At 54.2% G+C, this 18,911-nt stretch overlaps 1 protein-coding gene across 16 annotated transcripts in view; it reads left to right on the forward strand.

Moving 5' to 3' along the window:
* The window catches only part of RIMBP2 (RIMS binding protein 2), a 334,699-nt gene that overhangs the window by 292,403 nt on the left and 23,385 nt on the right, over positions 1–18,911 (forward strand). For 9 of the 16 annotated variants that reach the window (XM_059894767.1, XM_059894761.1, XM_059894759.1 and 6 more), the window contains 8 exons: positions 923–1,384; positions 1,641–1,746; positions 3,218–3,357; positions 5,941–6,099; positions 8,792–9,499; positions 11,037–11,154; positions 17,431–17,615; positions 18,321–18,489. In XM_059894767.1, the coding sequence (XP_059750750.1) occupies positions 923–1,384; positions 1,641–1,746; positions 3,218–3,357; positions 5,941–6,099; positions 8,792–9,499; positions 11,037–11,154; positions 17,431–17,615; positions 18,321–18,489 (2,047 nt within the window). Of the gene's footprint in view, positions 1–922; positions 1,385–1,640; positions 1,747–3,213; positions 3,358–5,940; positions 6,100–8,791; positions 9,500–11,036; positions 11,155–17,430; positions 17,616–18,320; positions 18,490–18,911 lie in introns of all 16 variants that reach the window. The other 7 variants (XM_059894773.1, XM_059894774.1, XM_059894776.1 and 4 more) reach the window with 3 other exon arrangements.

An 18,911-nucleotide genomic window follows, 5' to 3' on the forward strand; every position in this document is an offset into this window, starting at 1 on the left:
GACGGGCGACTCTCCCTCTCTCCTCAGCCCCCACGACCCACCAGCAGCTACTTAAGCACCCCCTGCGCCGCCATCCCGGGCTCGGCTGCAGAACACGGAGAAGTCCATCCTTTTTGCCCCGTCCCCCTTCGCAGAATGCTCTCTGCTCTCCCCCCGCAGTGACTACCTGTTCTGCTCCGGACCTTTCTTGTTCTCCCCTGGGTACCAAAAATTCACATCTTTCGAGGCCCACGATATCAGGGCCCACTCAGTAGATTCCACCAAACCGATTCTCGGCGAGACGGTGGTCCAAATGCCCCGGAAACGCTGCAGTGTTGAGCGTTAATGCCCGCTGGAGGGGAGCCCGTAATCTCAAGCCCCAGCCGGTCCCGGCACACGAAACAGACACGGCTGCCCTTGGGGGGCGGAGCTGGAGCAAGCTGCTGTCTGCTCTCCGCTCCCCACCCTGTTCCCCGCAGCCCCAGGGCCAGGGCTGCTGCATCAGACGCGGGGCAGTGTCCCAGCTCGCCCGTGAGAGCGGCCGCTGCAGGGCCCCCTCTCCTCGCAGCTCCTCGCAGAAGCCCAGCAGGCAGGGCCGCCCCCGCCCCCGCCCCCAGCCCGCCCCACCGGAAGGGGCCGCAGTCACGTGTCCAGCCGGAAGCCCGTTTTGGCCTCTGCCTGGCACCTCCCCGGGGCCACGCTTTGGCAGCAACACGCCCGGCGTTCTGCTTCCTCTGCGGCCCCGCGTCTGCTCCTGGATTGGCTCTGGACGCGGAAGAAGAGGGTGTGCTCAGCGGGCCCCCCCAGGCCTCCACCGGGGCTGCAGCCTGACGCGGGTTCCGGGCCGGGAGGTGTGGTCTGAGCTGGGTGTAGGCGGGGCCCAGGCCCCTGGCAGCTGGAGGGGCGCCCGGGGGGCCCCTGACCCCGCTCTCTCTGCGCGCAGGTAGCTGAGATCATCTCCCCCACGGCGGACGGCACGGCCGTGGAGCTGGTGCGGCTGCGGAGCCTCGAAGCCAAGAGCGTGACCGTGCGGACCCTCTCCGCCCAGGGCGAGTCCGTAGACTCCGCCGCCGCTGCCATCCCCCCCGACCTCCTGGTGCCTCCTGCCCCCCACCTGAGAACTGCTCCCACACCGAAGCCATTAGCAAGTGCCGGAGCCCCCGATACCAAAGATGAACACCTGGGTCCGCACGCCGCGGCGGATGAGGCCTGGGAGCTCGGCCGGGCGCCTGCTCCGGCCCACGGGCACCTGCTGGAGCCGCCCGGCCTGCAGGGCTCGGGCCCGGGGCGGCGGTCGCCCTCGCCCAGCCGCATCCTTCCGCAGCCGCAGGGCGCCCCGGTCTCCACCTCGGTCGCCAAGGCCATGGCCCGGGAAGCCGCGCAGAGGGTGGCCGAGAGCAGCAGGGTAAGGCTGGGCGTTTCCTCGCCGGTACCGCTGCCCGTGCCGTGCGGGTCCATCTCTGCGGCCCAGCGGGGATGGGACCTTCCATCGGCACCCCGAGTCTGCGGGGAGACGTGCCCCGAACACTCAGCACCCAGAGTGGCGGGCTTGACCTGGGGAGAAGGGTGCTGTGTTCATCCTCCAGTTTTCCCCTAGGGCTGCATTCCGGGGCATTCCAGGCCTGAGCCTGTCGCAATCAACGTGTGTTTTCATTGCGTAGATACGGACCCAGATAACCAGAGGAAGTGGTTATCCACCAGCCTGGCTTAGCAGACGAGCTAACAACCCGCTAACCAGGCACTGGTCTGTGCCCACGGATCTGAGAGGTGCCTCCTGGGAGTGGGCTTGGGGGCACATCTTCCTAACCGAGAGTCACCTCCTGGCTGGCTCACTTCAGGCTTCTAGCTGTGTGTGTGTGTTTGCGCGTGTGGGTATGTGTCTGTGCGTGTGTGTATACACACAGATAGACATATGTATGTACGTGTGTGTACATGCATGCACACACGCATTTATATACACGTATGTATACATACATACCTACATATAGAAATGCACGCACATAAATACATTCACATGCCTATCGTTAGAAATCGCCTGGACCGTGGGGAGGAGTATTCGGATGACAGTGTGGCCATGTCCCAGAGGAAATGTGCAGTGAGACGAGGAATTGTAAGAAGCAGAAGTGTTGCAGGAGAGCAGGACGTGGACCTGAGCTAGGCCACGTGCCCCTCGCGGCTGGGACAAACCCCCATCTCTCTCCCTTGGGCGCATTTGTCTACCAGGGCGCCCAGCTTGTCTGCTGCAAGCCCGAGGTTAGGGCCCTGGCAGAGGGGACAGTGGTGGTCAGTGGTCTTCTCAGCTCTGCCCAGCCAGCCCACGGGGGTCTCTCCAGGACGGCAGCCCCTGGCAGTGCCTTCTCTGAGATGCAGGTGGAGACATCCACGCCGGTGCCGGGAGACCCTCACTTGCTGGGCATCCCAGGGTCCGGGCCAGGCCCCCTCCAGGCTGGAGGCTGGGTCAGGAACTTCAGGAGAGGCCAGACCCCTAGAGGTCAGAGCTGAGGTAGGCGGGCCACGGCCAGGCAACCAGGAGGGGGAAGAGGTACCGTGACAGCACTTCAGTGCCTGTTGAAAAACTGGAAATCCAGGCTTTTTGTGAAATCTCCCGATTTGTTAATAGTTACCCAGCAGATTGTACCCTTGACTAAAGGAAATGCCTCAGAATGTGCACATTTATTACGGGCAGCCTGGCGCTCTGCCCTGATTTCCCGCAAAGCAGAAGCCCAGGTGCTTTGGGGTGGGAAGGGGTTGGCGGGTGAGCTCTGCCCCCCCCCCTTGCCCTCTCGGCTAGCAGCCGTGCCTCCCACCACCCTGAGCTCCCAGACAGGACCCCCGAGAGCGGGCTGGAGCCAGAGGCTGGGCCCAGGAGCACCTGGGACAGCCGACACCTCCCCACCACCCCCCGGCCTGCCTTCCCCTTTCAGAAGGTGTGGAGAGAAAGCAAACCTCTGAGCTTCCATATTCAAGGAAAGGTTAATTGATCACATTAGCAGCCAGGCCAGGGTGGCAAACAGAGGGAGAGGAGCCTTTCTTCAGCACCCACGCGTCACCTCCTGCAAAGGCAGGAGCTAGTTCTGGTGGGCATGGGAGGGGCATCGGGCACCCAGGGCAGCATCAGAAAACGTCTGCCAGCCTGTGCGGGTCACTCACCCCAAGTCCCTTCACACAGTGGCTCCGACCCACCCCCAGGGTCAGGCGGCCTCTGCCCTGACACCTCCCCTCTTCTCTTCCAAGCTAGAGAAAAGGAGCATCTTCCTGGAGAGAAGCAGTGGGCAGTACGCAAACTCGGACGAGGAAGATGGCTACGAGTCCCCCGACGTCAAGAGGAGGGGCGCGTCGGTGGACGAGTTTCTGAAAGGCTCGGAGCTGGGCAAGCCGGTGAGTGCAGCTGCGGGGTGCATGGCCCCAAGTCCCGGGTGACAGCAATCTCAGTCCGTTTGGAAAGTTTAGATTGCACAGCGCCTGCGCATTTGTGACCTCACTGGGGGATAGTTTCAAAAGTCGGAACGTGAGGGTTTTGCCCTCCCTGACGGCCCTGTGTGAGTATCCGTTCATGGGCTGATTTCGTGCTTCAGGTGAGTCTCCAGGTAACCGCCTGGTCTCAATTTAGGCAAAACCTACCATTTGTTTCTTTACTTTCGTTCATCAGGCAGATGTGTGATGAGCATCTGCTAAGTGCTAAGCATCATGGGAGATTCAGAAATTAAACGGTCGGCATCCCACCCTTGGAGGGACAAAATGTCAGGGCTTCTCGTCCCAGACCAGGCTCACAAGTGACAAATCCATCCAATGTGGATTTGGTCTCCAATTTCTGATTAAGCGTATTCCAGTGGGAATGTCCTTTAATGGTGTCAAGACCTAAGTCTGGGCAACAGGAAGAGTGGGGCCTGGAGAGTCCTGAGATCTTGAGATGTCAGAGCTTGAAAACCCCTCAGATGTCAGATCCTCCAGCCCCCTCAACACACAGCTCTGCAGCAAGGCAGTGTCACAACCTCGCCAAGAAGAGGGCCTTGGAATCTCACAGACTTGGAATCATTTCCTGGCTCTGTCACTGCTAGTAGTAGGCAAGTTACTCACCTTCTCCAACCATCAGGTTCTTTATCTAAAAGATTAAAATAATTCTATTTGCATTCATTTAAACACAAGAAATGGAATGCCCAACTAATAATGACTAAGATAACAAAGACATTTCATTCTCCCACATCGCAGGAAGTCTCAGGTAGGAGGTTGCAAGGTTGATTCAGCTGCTCAATTGTGTCCCGGCTCTAGGTTCTGAATCTTCCATTCTTTTGGCCTTTCCCTCATGGTTACAAAGTGGCTGCCATTGCTCCAATCGTCACACTTTCATATGACAGCACCCCAAGAAGGAAGGAAGGAAGGGAGGAAGGGAGGGAGGGAGGGAAGGGAAAAAGGAGGGGGGCTTTCTTCTCAGGCACATCTCTTTTAACTGGTAGAAAAATCTTTTCCAGAAGCTCCATCAAGACTTCCCATGACATCTCACTGGGCAGAAAAGAGGAATAGGAGTCCTATGAATGGCTTATCCATGATGTATTTGGCAAACAGCAGACACCTCCCTTCCATCCCATGGGTTTATTACTAACTCATCATTGGGTTTGAATCCAGTGAGATTGTGTTCTCGAGGAGAGTTCCTTCCCATTTGCCTTGGGAAGACCTCTTTCAAACCAACCTGATCTTTGTTCATTCATTTAAAATCAATTCACTTTTACGTCTTCTCTGCAGTGCCTGCTTGAAAGAATTAGGGCTGGAGCAGCTCAAACGCTGACACACAGACTTCTCAGGCTGAGAGCATCTAGGCCACTTCTCTGAGGGCTCGGCTGGGTCGGGACCCCCAGCCTGGGCACTCACACTGCCTTCCCATCAGCGGGCCGGGAACTTAGTGCCACTCAGGTGCTGACACGTCTTTATCTAGAGGAGCGATTGAAACTGGGGTATTTTTAATAAACGTGTCTCGAGATGCTATTAAATACACTTGTCTGGTCGCCCACCAGGAGAAGAAAGAAATTGCTCTTAATCGATGCCATCCAGCAGAAACAAAATAGCTTTATGCATGTTTGGGGCTCATAAACCTGAGCTTGTAGGGTGTGCAGTTTGAGTTGCTGCAAATACTCGAGATGCTGAATAATGGACGCTTGCTTTGAGGGTGGGAACGGGACCGCTGAATTGAACCAGCCCCAAAATCCCCAGACCCCATCAGGGCTGCTGGTGGTTCAGTTTACACGTTAGCAAGCTACTTGTACTTACTTTTCTGTTGACCCTTTCCCGCCGTCCCCAGACTCCTCCCCAAGCACCCCCAGGAGCGGGCCTTCCCCGGTGTCAGTGACCAAACTGGGCACAGAGTGGGCACACCACACAGGGAGGTCCCACCCTGCCCGGACTGGGCTGGTCTTTGACAACCCAGTGTGTGCCCGTGTGTGAATTTTAGACTACCTGGTTTTCTTAAAACTCTTAGGCGCCCTTAACGGTGCATTTGCACCCACCTGCCTGCCACCCAGCACTCTCTGCTCCCTGACCCTAGATGCAACGTACATGCTCACGGGGCCTCGAGTCCTGCTGCCACCTGAGCTTACAACCTGTCGCTTGAGCCTTTGTCCAGCCACTAAGTCGGAGAGGCTGACGGTACCCAGAAAAGTGATGTTTTCCTGTGTGTCTTGTGAGCCCCCTGGCGTTCTGTCCTGCCAAGAGCCCAAGGAGTCTCTGCCTGCCCCCATCCGGATTTAGAGTTGGGAGGCCCGGTCTGGTCCTCTCTCTGCCATCGCAGCTCGCAGCGGGCTTGGGGACTATGATTGCCTCACCTCTGAGGTGAGCAGCTCTCACCCAGACACCCAGACACGACTCTGAGCTCAGAAGTGGGCAAAGCAGGGGAGGGCCAGCCAGGAGGGGCCCCGGGTACTCCTGCATGCTGGAGCTGCCCCTCCATCTGCATCCCCTTCTCCTGCCCAGCCGCACTGTTGCCATGGAGACGAGTACCACACGGAGAGCAGCCGGGGGTCCGACCTCTCGGACATCATGGAGGAGGACGAGGAGGAGCTCTACTCTGAGATGCAGCTGGAGGACGGGGGCCGGAGGCGGCCCAGCGGCACGTCCCACAATGCCCTCAAGGTCAGTGCCCAGGGGCGCCGGGCCCCTCCCCGCCATCCCCACAGTCGCCCCATCCCTGTCCCTTTGCCGGGCTATGAGGCCGGCGCCAGAGGCACCTGGCCCTGCAAGCAGAGCCCACAGATTTGCATGGGCTTCGCTCACTATTGAGTCTGCGCTCGGGGTCTCCTGTCCCTCCTCTTTCCCAAAATTCTGGGCGAAGGAGTCTGGGAGAGTCCGCTGGGCACCCCCAGGGACACCTAGCTCTGTACCAAGAGCTGAATCGGACAGAATAGAACAAAGAAGATTCCCCCCCTGCCAAACCCCTGGCTTTCGTGTCCATCCGCAGAGGAGCAGGGGCTGGGAGGGCAGGAGTCCGCCTCTGAGTCAGACTGGAGACTGGGAGCTGGCGGAGTCGTGCAAAGGTTCTCAACCGAGGTGGACGCTGCTGGACTGCGGGAGGGCCAGGGGGCGGGGATGTCAGAGGAGGTCAGAGGAGGGTCCGCCCTCCTGGAGGACAGCGGGGTCCACACACGAGCCCCTTCTCAGACATCTCCCCCCAGGGGCCCCGGCATCCTCCGCTTCCGCCTCTGGTGTAGCCGCCAGCGAAGGGTTTGATGGGGGGTCACCTTGACCGAGATGGAGCTCGAGGCCCCAGGACGCACCAGGAGCCGTCCTGCTGCTGCCGCTGCCTGTTGCAGCGAGCATCTGTTCACTCGGCACGAGCTGGTCGCCCCTGTGGGCCAGGCCCTCCGCCAGGCTGGGGTATGAGGATGGATGTGACCTCCGAGCTGCAGCTGCTCCCAGCCCAGCGGGGGAGGCAGACAAAGGGCCGGGAGCTGGTCGGGCCGCTGTGGGGTTTTCACATGACAAGGGCCTTGGAGAGGAAAACCCCGCCCGACCCCCGCCTTGCTCTGGGAACACAGAGCCGTGCATTTTGAACGGTGGACAGAAGGCGACATCCAGATCTGAATGCCAGCTCAGTGCCCGCTTGTGTAGACCAGACTGACTGACGTTCTCCCAGCAAAGGCCCCCCGCAGGGCTGGCGACGCTGTCACTAGAGAACATGACAGATCCCCGTGCAAACCCCACCGGCCCCCCTCCTCCCCGGCCCCGTGCCGCCGTCCAGCAGGAGTCACGGTGACCTTTCTCGGCGGAGGAAGGTCCCAAGCTGCCCGCGGTCCAGCCTGACCTGCTCCCCATGCTTCCCCACGAGCTGGGCCGGCGAAGCGTATCTGCTTCCCCTCCCCTCCCCTCCCCTCCCCTCCCCTCCCCTCCGCCGTGACGCTTCTGGGATGATACTTCCTGCACGGTGTTAGCAGAGAAACCAAAGGTCACCGTGTCTCCCGGGGAGAAGGCCCAGAGGGCAAGTTCAGGGATCTGGACTCCTGGTTTCTTTTCAGACACTCCAAGACTTAGCTTGGGGATCCGGCCCGCGGGCTCACCTTCCCACGTGGTAGCCCCGGTGGCTCACGTGCGCCCCGCCTGGCGCCCGGGGCGGGGTCCCTGCTTCCTCGCTCTCCCTCCTCACCTCCGTGCTCCCCGGAGTAGACGCCCTCCGTGGGGCTCTCGTGAGCAAATGAGCGAAGCGTGTGCCACGCCCTCCTCGCCTGGCCCTCGTGGGCTCCAGACCCGCGGCAGACGCGGCCCTGGGTCACCCCGCCAGGTCCCCGTGCGCGCGGGGCCCACAGGCCGCTGGGCTAGGGGACAGGGAAGCAAATCCGCTGCTCCCACGCGGAGGCGGCTCTAACGCGCGTCCCCGGAGGCCCGTGGCGGGGCAGACGGTGGGCTTACGGCTTCGTGGAGTCACTGGAGTGTCCCAGGAGGCGCGCCCAGCGGGCCGGTTCAGCGGGAGCAGAGGAGGGGGCTGAGGGCAAATCCGGAGAGAGAACCACATCCAGGACAGGGGGCGTGGGGTGTCCGCCCCTCGACATCCATTAGGCCCCTCTGGGTGGGCCAGCCACCGTACTGGCGGGGACACGGCTCCTCGCTGGGGGCCTCGCGGTCCAGGCTGTGGAGGAGAGACAGGCAGGCCTTTGCAGACACGGACAGAGCAAGACCGTGCCCAGAGCCGTGACTTCGAGGAGCTCGGTGCCGAGGTCCCCGCGTTCACAGCCTGAGATCTGAGCCAGGGAGAGAGGCGCACGAGGATGGATTTCAGAGGGTGCTGAGAGCTTAGATGGACGTGCAGAGTCCAGTGGCGTGGCCGGGTTGGGGTCCCCGTTTCGTGAATCATCTCCAGTTGCCGGCGGCCCACGGCAGCTGCCTTCCGAGTTTCTGAAGGTGCAGCCGGCGGGCAGCGGGCTCAGACGTCCCTGCCTCTGGGTGTAGCCGCGTCACAGATCCTAGCGCCTCGGTCAGCGTGAGGCCTCCTGCCACTATCCTCCCTGCACCCGCGGCCCAGCTGCCACTCTTCCGTTGTTTGGGCTGCATGGCTGGTCCTGAGGGCGTCAGGCCGCTCTGCGTGCGCTCTGCCCGGCCCCCCTGCTCCGGCGCCATCCGTCTAACCCATTCTGTTCTCATTCCAGAGCCCCGGCCAGAGCATGCCATCTGCCCCTCCCCCCGCTCCCCTCCCCCACGAGTACAAGCATGCTTTCTGCCCCTCATGGCCTCGGAGACTAATTCTGTCTGTATTTTCTTTCCTTCCCTCGGCCCCACTTCATATCTGATCACACACTGACTCGCGGCACCTGTTCTAACACACCACCCCCTTAAGGAGTGCTCTAAGAATAGGACCACTGAACGTGCTTTCTGGGAGCTGCCCGAGTGCCCCCAGCAGACTCACCACAGTAAGAAGCTTTTCAGTATCCCCGAAGTAGCCGAGGAGGATGGAGAGCCCTGTGAGTTCTCGTACAAGCAGGGCGTAGGGGTCTCCTCCAGGGCCCGGACCCGGCTGGCCAGAGAGCCCAGGCCCGCCAGGCCCTGCAGGGGGCACGAGGCCCCGCTTGGCTCCCGGGGCCCTGCGAAACCCAGGGGCCCCCGGGCCGAGGACTTCGTGTTCGAAGACAGAGGCTGTCGGTTCAGCCGCTCGGCCGCCAGGAGCCCGGACAGCGGCCTGGACTGTGGCAGCGAAGAGGAGGAGACGCGGTTTAGTTTCAGAAGCCCCGCTGCCCAGTGCAGCCCCGGCCCCGGGCACTGCCCCTGCAGGACGGGCCTGAGGCCCCTGCTGGCCCGGCGCCGGACGCTGACCCGGCAGAGCAGCGTCGAAGAAGATTCTGGGGAGCCAGTGGAGGCCGGCCATGTCGTCAGGAGCGATGAGGCCCAGCCGAGCCCGGAGAGGTCCGCCCCCAGCAAGTACAGCTGGGACGAGCCCGGGGGCCGTGAGGACTTCCGGGATGTCTGGAAGAAAAGCATAAAAATGTCCGACAGTAGGGCCAGTGCCAGACACGCCCAGCCTCCTCCCCGGGTTGCAGACGGTCCTTTGGTGTGTGAAGTAAACCTCCCGCTCACATCCGCTTGCCAAACCAATCCGTTTTCATTTCTTCACCTTCTTTTATTTTGGTGTCCATCCCGGGGACTCTCTCTGCTGGCTCTCTTTCATTTTCATGCATCTTTGATCTATGCGGCTTCCCAGTCTTTGGACCATGCTGATGATTTCTTTACTTTGCTTTAGAATGATGACCGCCTACCCCCAAATCACTGATGAGTGTGGCTGCTTTAATTAAAGGACAACTGAATCTAAATTTTAATTAAGGGTTAGCTGAACTATGACTCTCCAAAAGTTTGGCAACACATACTTTGCAAAATGAACCGCGGGGACTTGCTTATGACTTACTGGTATTACTGAAGGTTTTTCTCTCGTTGTGGTTTTGGTGTTTGGTTGTGGTTGGTTTTGGCCTTCATCTATCACTGAAAAAAAGTAGAGAACAATGATTGAAGAGATCCATTTTTGCATCTGTTTCCAAAGGTTTTCTTTTTCTTTTTTTTTTCCTGTTTCTTTCCTGCGACCAGTTTTCAGAATGACTTTTCCATCATCAGCTCTAGACCCATCCCCCTGCCTTGTCTTCCAGGCTTGTGAGTGGTTTTCAAGAGTAGGGATTCCTTCAAGGCTTCATTCATCTCTATATTGTGTCCTCTTTTCAGAACATTTGCTCCTGTCATGCTGAACTTTTCCATGAAAACACAGGTGAGACATCCCAGGGTTCCAGGCCCTGGGTCTGAGCCGGTGCAGTTTGTGATATGTCCACTAGAGGGCGCCGATCCACAGCCCCACCGACACCAGCAAACTGCAGCTCACTCCCTGTTCCCCGCCTGTAACAGACTAATTTCCGTAACTCCCACCCCCCCGCCCCCCGTTCCTTCCCTGTGTCCCTGAAAACTTCCTGACTCAAATTACCAGTGAGCTGGAGGTTTTGCTTCGATTCTCATATGTGATGCGATGCAAACCTGTAGCGTGAATCAGAGGCAGACTTATCCGTAAAGGAGGACCGTTCAGGTTAGCCCTGGAATGTGATTGGTGTCTTTGGATTAGGGCCAAGATGTTGCCATGAGTTTCCAAGCTGATAACACACAGAAACTTCTGAGTTTTCGGTAACCTCACATGCAACTTTGCCCAAGCGGGACATTTGGAAACGCAGTGTTTCCCCCGCTTTTGTGGTCTCTGGAGGGGCTGTGCTGAGACTAGGAAAGAAGGGGCGAAGGTGTGACGAGTCGCCTTTAAGCCACTCTCACTGTGGTTCGAAAGATTTGGCTTCGGCGGCAGTAGCGGCAACAGAAAGGTGCCTCCCGAGGGATGCTCTCTCGCCCCCCACCCGTGCGTGGTGAAGCACGTGTGCTGTAGAAGACGGGGTGCCTGGGGTGAGCACTTTTTCCTCTTTCAGGTTATTCAGCTAACCTTTCAGTTAAAAGCTAAGTTTAGTTGCCTTTAGAGCTTCTGCTTCTAAGTTGAATTGATTTGGCTGACAATTCTTCCCTTCCCACGGCTGGCAAGCCTTCTGACCGTGTTGTTGTTTTGTCTTTAGATTTTAGGAAACCCGGTGACTGCTGGACGGGCTGATCGGGTGGATCTTGTGGGCCGGAGGTTTCCCCACGGCAGTGCTGGCCGCCACAGGTCCCGGCCAACGATGGTCCCGTCTGCCGGTTAGTGGGCCTGATGGAGGCCTCCTTCTTTCTTTTAACCACAGAGCGCGTGGCTGCTTGGTCCTCCATCTAAATATTTTTAAAAAGTCATTAGGAATAGCATTTTCAACTAAATACAGAACACACTCGGTTATTTATGGCAGAAGAAGGCAGAAACAGCACAAGACAAATAAAACCGAAATTTAAGTATTCTCAAAATATACTGACTTTTGACAGCAGTCTTCTCCCTACCAGTTTTTCTTTTTTCACTGCAGAGGCTGCCATGATAGGCATTGAAGAGATGGTGACAGGCCATCTCCCCACCTCCTAGTTCATGCTCTCGTGAGATGCTCATGGTCACAGCAGCAGAGGCGGGGATGGTGGCCGAACTCCAGATATCTAAACAAGCCCTGAGTCCATGGAGAGTTATCTGTATGCGTGAAACACTTGGACAACTGGGGTTGAAAGTTATGAAAAACACCAGGAGGCCTGAATGTGTGCCCTGAACTGTGTGTTGACCCCGCCCATCTGGTCACCTCCTTGTGCATGAGTCATTCTCTGGCATCCAATTCCATTCTCTTAATTACTTTTTGGAATTCAGCCAGCCGTGCTGAAAGCTGTCATTGTAGTCATTCTAATCAATCCTCTAAGAGGGGAACATGGCTGAAGGTCAGATGGGAATCTTTCTACTACTGGAATGAGCCGCCCCAGCAAAACAATTCCAAAAAGTATTATGCACAAGATAATGGAATCTGGTAATCAGCACAAATAAACTAGCTTTGTGTGAAAACACACACACACACACACACACACACAAACACGAAACAAAGCAAGAGACCTACTCATGGAACAGAAGTAGATGAGAGCAAAACATCTTGATCTGGCGAGACAGGGCTCAAGGAAGACAACCCGTGGAGGTCCAGACACCTGAAAACACAGCCCCAATCAAATTTAAATAGCTAAGGTTTAAAAGACAATCGGGCTTCGTTCACATCAGCCAAAAATAATTAAAGACTTCATACAGCAGTACAGATCCCCTGAAATTTCATCCTTCTTTCAGGCGTTTCTTCCTCATAGAGCCCAAACAATAGGGAAACAAAAGTTTCCTTTTCCATCTTTACAGTTTTTAGAATGTTTTTATTTTTATCAGTAAAAAATTTCATAGACTGTTAACCGACCTTTGAAAACACAGAGTGTATTCGTTTAGCTGAAAAGTAACAAAATAAGCCGAAATATAAACAAAATCAGCTGGAAAACACCGGTTTCACTTGTTACAGATGCACTAGCAGAGTTCTGTATGTACTAAGCTTACTCTGTTTTTGAGTGTTGTACACTGCTGCCACATCTCTCAGAGCTTCGTTTAATTTGTATATAATTCCCGCTGTAGCAATTACAGAGGTGCTCCTGGCTTGTAAGATAAATGACTTGTCGAGACTGACTGTCTTGAGGAACGAGGTGGGGACCAGTTCAAGACTGTTCTTCCTGTTGAGCTTGGTTCCTGAGTCCTCATTCGACTGTGACTTTGATGAGTGAAGGCTCATCACGTGAACTGCCACTCTTCCCGTGGCTGAAGATTAATGCCGCGGCACCAAGAAGGGGTGTGCTCGGGAGGAGGTCTCGTGGGTCTCCTACTCCAGTCTCCTAGGATGGAGAAGGAGAGTCTACAGGACTGAAAATAACGGTGCTACACATTGCCAGCTGGGCAAGGGAGTAAAGGAAAACATCAGTGGACCCACAGTCTCCCCATCAGAGTCTCTAACAATCATTCAGTCAGTTTTGTCTTAAGGTAAAGAATGCAGAAGGCTGCACACGTGTCTTAATTTCGGTAAGACACTAGCTACGTTGGTAAAAACAGAGTAGTGCTGTGGTAACAGCTTAACCAAAAAGTCTGTTAATAACAGAATTCAAAACATGTTAAATAAATCCGTGATACAGTTGCTTTCACTGTACCTGATTTCTCATCATGGAGAAATGCAAGAAATCACGTAAAAGGCATAATTAATATCAAATACTTTATATATTCATACACATATATACATACACAGACTGAAGAACCTATTATAATTTCAGAAGACAAAAGTGAATCGTGGGACTTCCCTGGTGGCGCAGTGGTTAGGAATCCGCCTGCCAATGCAGGGGACATGGGTTTGAGCCCTGGTCCAGGAAGATCCCACATGCCATGGAGCAACTAAGCCCGTGCGCCACAACTACTGAGCCTGTGCTCTAGAGCCCGTGAGCCACAACTACTGAGCCCTCGAGCCACAACTACTGAAGCCCACGCGCCTAGAGCCCGTGCTCCGCAACAAGGGAAGCCACCGCAATGAGAAGCCCGCACACCACAACGAAGAGGAGACCCTGCTCGCTGCAACTAGAGAAAGCCTGCGTGCAGCAACGAAGACCCAACACAGCCAAAAATAAATAAATAAATTTATTTATTTATTTAAAAAAAAAAGAGTGAATCGTGTTCAGCAGCTACCAAAAAAGAAGAGAATCATGCCCCAAACCCTAGGAAGTGAATAGTCAGTGACGTGTGAACAGAGTATTTTCCTAGATCTAGTCCCTGTGTAACCGGAAGTGGGGTCTGGCTACTCGCTGCTCAAAAGCCAATAAAGAGGCCAGGTTGGTGAAAAGTTTGCTTTATTTTGGATGCTGGCAACCAGGTGGTGGTGGGGGACGCCTGTCCAAAGGCCGACTCCCCCCTCCCCCGACAGTCGGGGGCAAGCGCTTTTATAGACGGAGGGAGGGGCCTACGTGCAGAACCAGCACAGGCAGCTCCGACAGGCATCTTGAACTTGGTCATCGGTGGTCCGACCAGTGTCATCTTGATGGTTTTAGGTACAGTGAGTCTTCAGTTCTAGGGTTGGATTGTTCCCGTTTCCTTGAGGCCAGTTCTGGAATTGTGGCAGCTCATGTCATGGCTACAGTCTGGTCATCGTGTAGTTAACTTCTCCACCTGGTGTGGGTTTCAGTGTCTACAAGACAGCTCCCAGGACACGGCTCAGGATAGTATCTATAGCCCTTGAGGAGGAACTAAAGGTCTCTGATTATGCTTAATGACTAAACTATTATTATTGGGTCTCCTTTGTGTTCCTTTGCTTCTGCATTTTCTCACTTCTCTGATTAAACTTATTCTTTGGCTAAAGTTTTTCCGCAGACAAAAGGTAGGCGGAGGACATGGGGTGGGCAAGAATCTGCTCTGTTTCACCTGTTTAGTTATATTTTTCTTGTGCAAATATCAGCAATTAATACTTTAGAAATCTGCCGTACTCCAAAAGCATCCATTTTCTTTTTCAGAGGAACTTAAGTCTATAGACCGTATGCTTCCTAAATATATTTTTAATAAGCAATGCATTCACAGTTAAAATATACTATACTTTTAATATACCCTGGGTTTCCTAAATTAAGAAGACAATGCCCCTTCTGATTTAAAAAGATAAAAATTATGTAGCTCCACATCTAATAAATTCTAAATCGTATAATTAGCATAAGGAAAGCCTCAGAACATTGATCAATGACCCCAAAGGAGGATTTCATTGGGTTTGGTTTCTTCCTCTATAATTTTTGCTCTTTGCATTTATCTAGTTATTTACCTGTCAGATGAAAAGGCCCGAGGGTGCACCATTCTAAACATGAAGTACCACATTCAGGAGCATTCTGTTCTTACTAACCGACTGTGCAGGTCTCCACCCCCCTCCCCCCATTTTCCCCAGTTATTTTGGCTACTGACCTTGTAGAGCAAAAGGAAATGCAGCACATTTCCTCTGTATCCAGATGGGAAAAATTAAAAATGAATAACTAAAGAAACAAAACTTGGCCCTCTAGAAAGGAGACTCTTCTCCCTGGGTTTCGCTGCAAGGAGAAGATGAGCAGCTGTAAAGTATGTTCCATAGGTGACCCCCTTTTTCTCCGTAGAAATTACATTGGACAGGAACAGTGGAAGCGGTGCCCTTGGTCAGGTAGTGAGGGAAGTAGTTCACCTGTAGAAGACGATGCTTATTCTGGCAGCACAGGCGGCCTTGGGAGCCGACAGGGGCCAGTCATGAGCCCTGACTTTGCACATGGTATGCGGACCCTTCCTCCTTCCTGACAAAGACCCCCTCCCACCCCGGGCCAGGACATTCCACATCAGGGCAGAGGGCGGAGCGCCCACTCCCAGGTCAGACCAGCAGCTAGAGATAAGTTCTTCCTTGAGTCTAGCCTGCCACCAAGAAAGAGAAGGACCTCTCGGTCGCCCACTTTGGTCCCTGCGAAGCCAGATCTCCATGGACACGTTCCGTGGTGGCCACTGTTCTCTCCCCATGAGGTCTGATTCCCACACAGCCTCTCATGCACCTTCTCTGGAGGAAACAGTGCAGTGACATCACACCCACACTTCCGCTCATACACACCAACTCCAAGTGCTCCAACCGCCTCCACCCCATCCCCACTCCTGCCCCCAAACCAGAGAGAGGAGAGAGCCTGTAATGGTGAGGGTGACCCTGCCCGCTGTTTTCACTGAGCATCGGCACTAGCCTCAGATCCCCCCTCCGGTCTCCAGTGCCTAATGCCTCCCACTTGTGCTCGGTGAGATTTGGGACTTAAAGATGTAAAGGCACAGGTTTCCACATATCACGGTGCCTGAACTCGAGCCAACTCCTGAGAGCATGCACTTGATATGGATTATAGGTGTGACTCCAAAGTCTTGCAGGGTGACGCTGACCTACCCAACCCTCCCCTATGAACTGGCCCCTGTGAACTTGCCTGTACGTTTTGACTCCACGTCACTACATCAACTCAGCTGGAGAAGCCCTGGGAACCCTCTGGGTGCAGCCAAAGCTGTAGCCACAGTGCTCTTTCATTGACATTTCCCTCAGCTGAAATGGCATCCAGTGGGTCACATCACCGTTGTGTTGAGTTCCTTCTGCAAATCTCCCACAGTATCTGACTGAATTGAAAACAGGCATCCTTGTCGTGCTTTCACGGTTTTCTCTACCATCAGCCACGAGCACGAGAAACCACTGCATCACTGCATACACCGAGATGTTCATAGTTCACAGGATGGTATACCATTAGCTTCACACTATTCAATTTAGATAACACTGAAAACTAGGGGGAAAAGTATGAGATCTTCTCACTGACTATAAACGAAAGCAAAACCAGTGTGAAGAAATCAGTAAGGCCCTGCTGCTCAGAAGTTTTGTTCCCTAGCAGAAGCGAAGTTACTGAATGTTTAGGTTATCTCAGCATCCTAAAACGATCCCAAATTCAAATAGTGTAAACAGTTCACTGCATTTTAAAAGCCAGCCTTTCCTGCAGCTAAAGTGCCTTTTTTTATTTTTCAACTGCATGTTTCTGCTGGCGAAAGAAGCCGAGGCTCTTGACTCTCCCGCCTCCCCCCACCCCACCCCACCTCTCCTGTGTTTTCCACACACCTGTGACGTCCTCTTCTCCCACTTCCTGTGCTACTTGTGCTGGTGACACCAGTTTTGACTGGCTGCTTGTCCCACCCCTACCCTCTCTTCTAATGATTGCGGTTTTTCTCATTTGTTTCCCCACTGATGTTCTGAGCCCTTATTGTGTGGTCAGAGCAGTATAATTTACTAGCAGATGTTCATTCTCTCTATATATATTTAAATGTATACATATATAGTGAGATATATGCATATGTATGATGATATATAATAATACATATGCATATATATTAGGATTTCAAAAAGAATTCTCTTTAGAAGCTTGATGGTAGGTAGACTAGAAACTCAATCCCGCTAGGAAGTCATTAATTCGCTGTAATGCATTTGTTGCCACTTACCTATTTGGGGCTAAGTGAGCAGCTTGGTCACCTATATCAAACTTTGACTAATGTACAGATGCATTTCAACGTCCATGTGCTCTGGCTCGGCTGTTAGGGACACACACAGAGGGTCTCCGGGTCTCTGGCCCCTGAACAGGCCTGTGCGGCCGCGTCCTAATCCCGAGGACTCGCCCACCTGGCGCTCAGGGCTGCCCTGCGGGGAGGTCGTTGAGACAAAGTCCTTTATCTCTCGCTGTCTTCACACGCAGCACACCTAGGGTCATGCTGGTGCATGTGTTGTATACTAGTTATTTGCTTGTCAAACCCATCTCTGTCGACATGATCCATTTCTGCCTGCATATTAAGCCACCCATTTTTTTTAAGACAAAAGTTAAAGTGCCACAGCCTCCCAAAGTGTGGGAGTTTCCAAAACCACACTTCCTATAACAGCTCATGTTTCTGGGTAAAGCTGGGGGATGGCCATGGGAATTACTTAGCACCCTGTCCTTTATCCCACACGCTCCCAGATGAGTACGGTGGGCGGAACCGGCTTTCTCCAGACTTCTACGAAGAGTCAGAGACGGACCCTGGGGCGGAAGAGCTCCCGCCCCGGATCTTTGTGGCTCTTTTTGACTACGACCCCCTCACCATGTCCCCGAACCCAGATGCTGCGGAAGAGGAGCTTCCCTTTAAAGAAGGGCAGATCATCAAGGTGGGGGCTTGGCTGGGGGTGATGGGGAGGGCACGGTGGGGGGAGTAAGGGGGGAGGATGGGGAGGGGGCACTGGCCAGACCCAAGTTCCTTAACACATCACAACGACAAGCTGCTTTCTCTTGCATTCGACATTCAGCCTTCCTCTCAGCAGAGGAGGGGGGCCTGAGTCGAGTTGGAACGAAAAAGCAGGATGCTCCCTAGGAAAGGGGAAAGAGCCTTGAGTCCTAAGTTTGCAAATTTCCAAAAGGGCACTGACAACTCGCCTTTGAAAGTGGTCCTAATGTTTGTCTGATAAAACGGGGCATTTAAAGGATGGTGCTGCTTACCCCACAGAATAGTACCCTCAGAATTTCTTTGTTAGTTGAGATGTTTTCACTTCTAGAATATCCGACAGTCGCACTGTCTTCTTATGGAAGAACCATTTGCACTTCCAAGTGGGGTGGGGTCTCATCACCTGGCCTCATCTAGCAGCCCCCCTACTTGATGGGAGGCCCAGGGGCTGTCCAAACCCTGGAGGAGAAACAGGTTCTTAGAGGTAGAGATGTATAGGGTGAGGGCTACGTGTACACATTTACACCCACGTGCTGGTCGTTTTGGTGTTCTTCAAGTCTGTTTCTGACTAGGTATGACTCTACCGTGAGTAGAGCTGATGTATTTCTGAACCAGCCCAGCCCAATGCCTTAACTTCTTCCCACGGCTCCAGGTTTACGGTGATAAAGATGCTGATGGATTCTACCGCGGGGAAACCTGCGCTCGGCTTGGCCTTATTCCTTGTAACATGGTCTCTGAAATTCAGGCTGACGATGAGGAGGTGATGGACCAGCTTCTCAGACAAGGCTTCCTTCCCCTGAACACACCTGTGGAGAAAATAGGTAAGAGGCAACCCCTTGCTCACCTGTGAACCTGTAGGCTGCGAGGCTCCTGCCCTCCTGAGGGTTTCATAGCACAAAACACCAGCTCAGAGCAGGAGACAGCACTGAGCAGTCTCCCACCTGCACCATCTGAATGTGTCAAAGGAAATCTGAGTGTTAACCATCGGCTTTTCTTGGGCAAAACCCACTCAGTATACCAGGCTTGTAATAGTCTTGCTGCGATATGGACATATAGGCATCTAAATATTTATGAAAACACAGATGATCTTCTCAGGGAAGATGAAGTACAGCCTTGCTTACTAAAGGTCTGTCACATCTAGAAAATAAACAACTGCTTTTGGGTTGTTCTGGACTGAATGTTTGTGTCCCCCCAAAATTCATTCGTTGAAATCCTGATCCCCAATGTGATGGTATTAAGAGGT

This window comes from Balaenoptera ricei, chromosome 14, assembly GCF_028023285.1.
Source record: "Balaenoptera ricei isolate mBalRic1 chromosome 14, mBalRic1.hap2, whole genome shotgun sequence".
Lineage (NCBI taxonomy): Eukaryota > Metazoa > Chordata > Mammalia > Artiodactyla > Balaenopteridae > Balaenoptera > Balaenoptera ricei.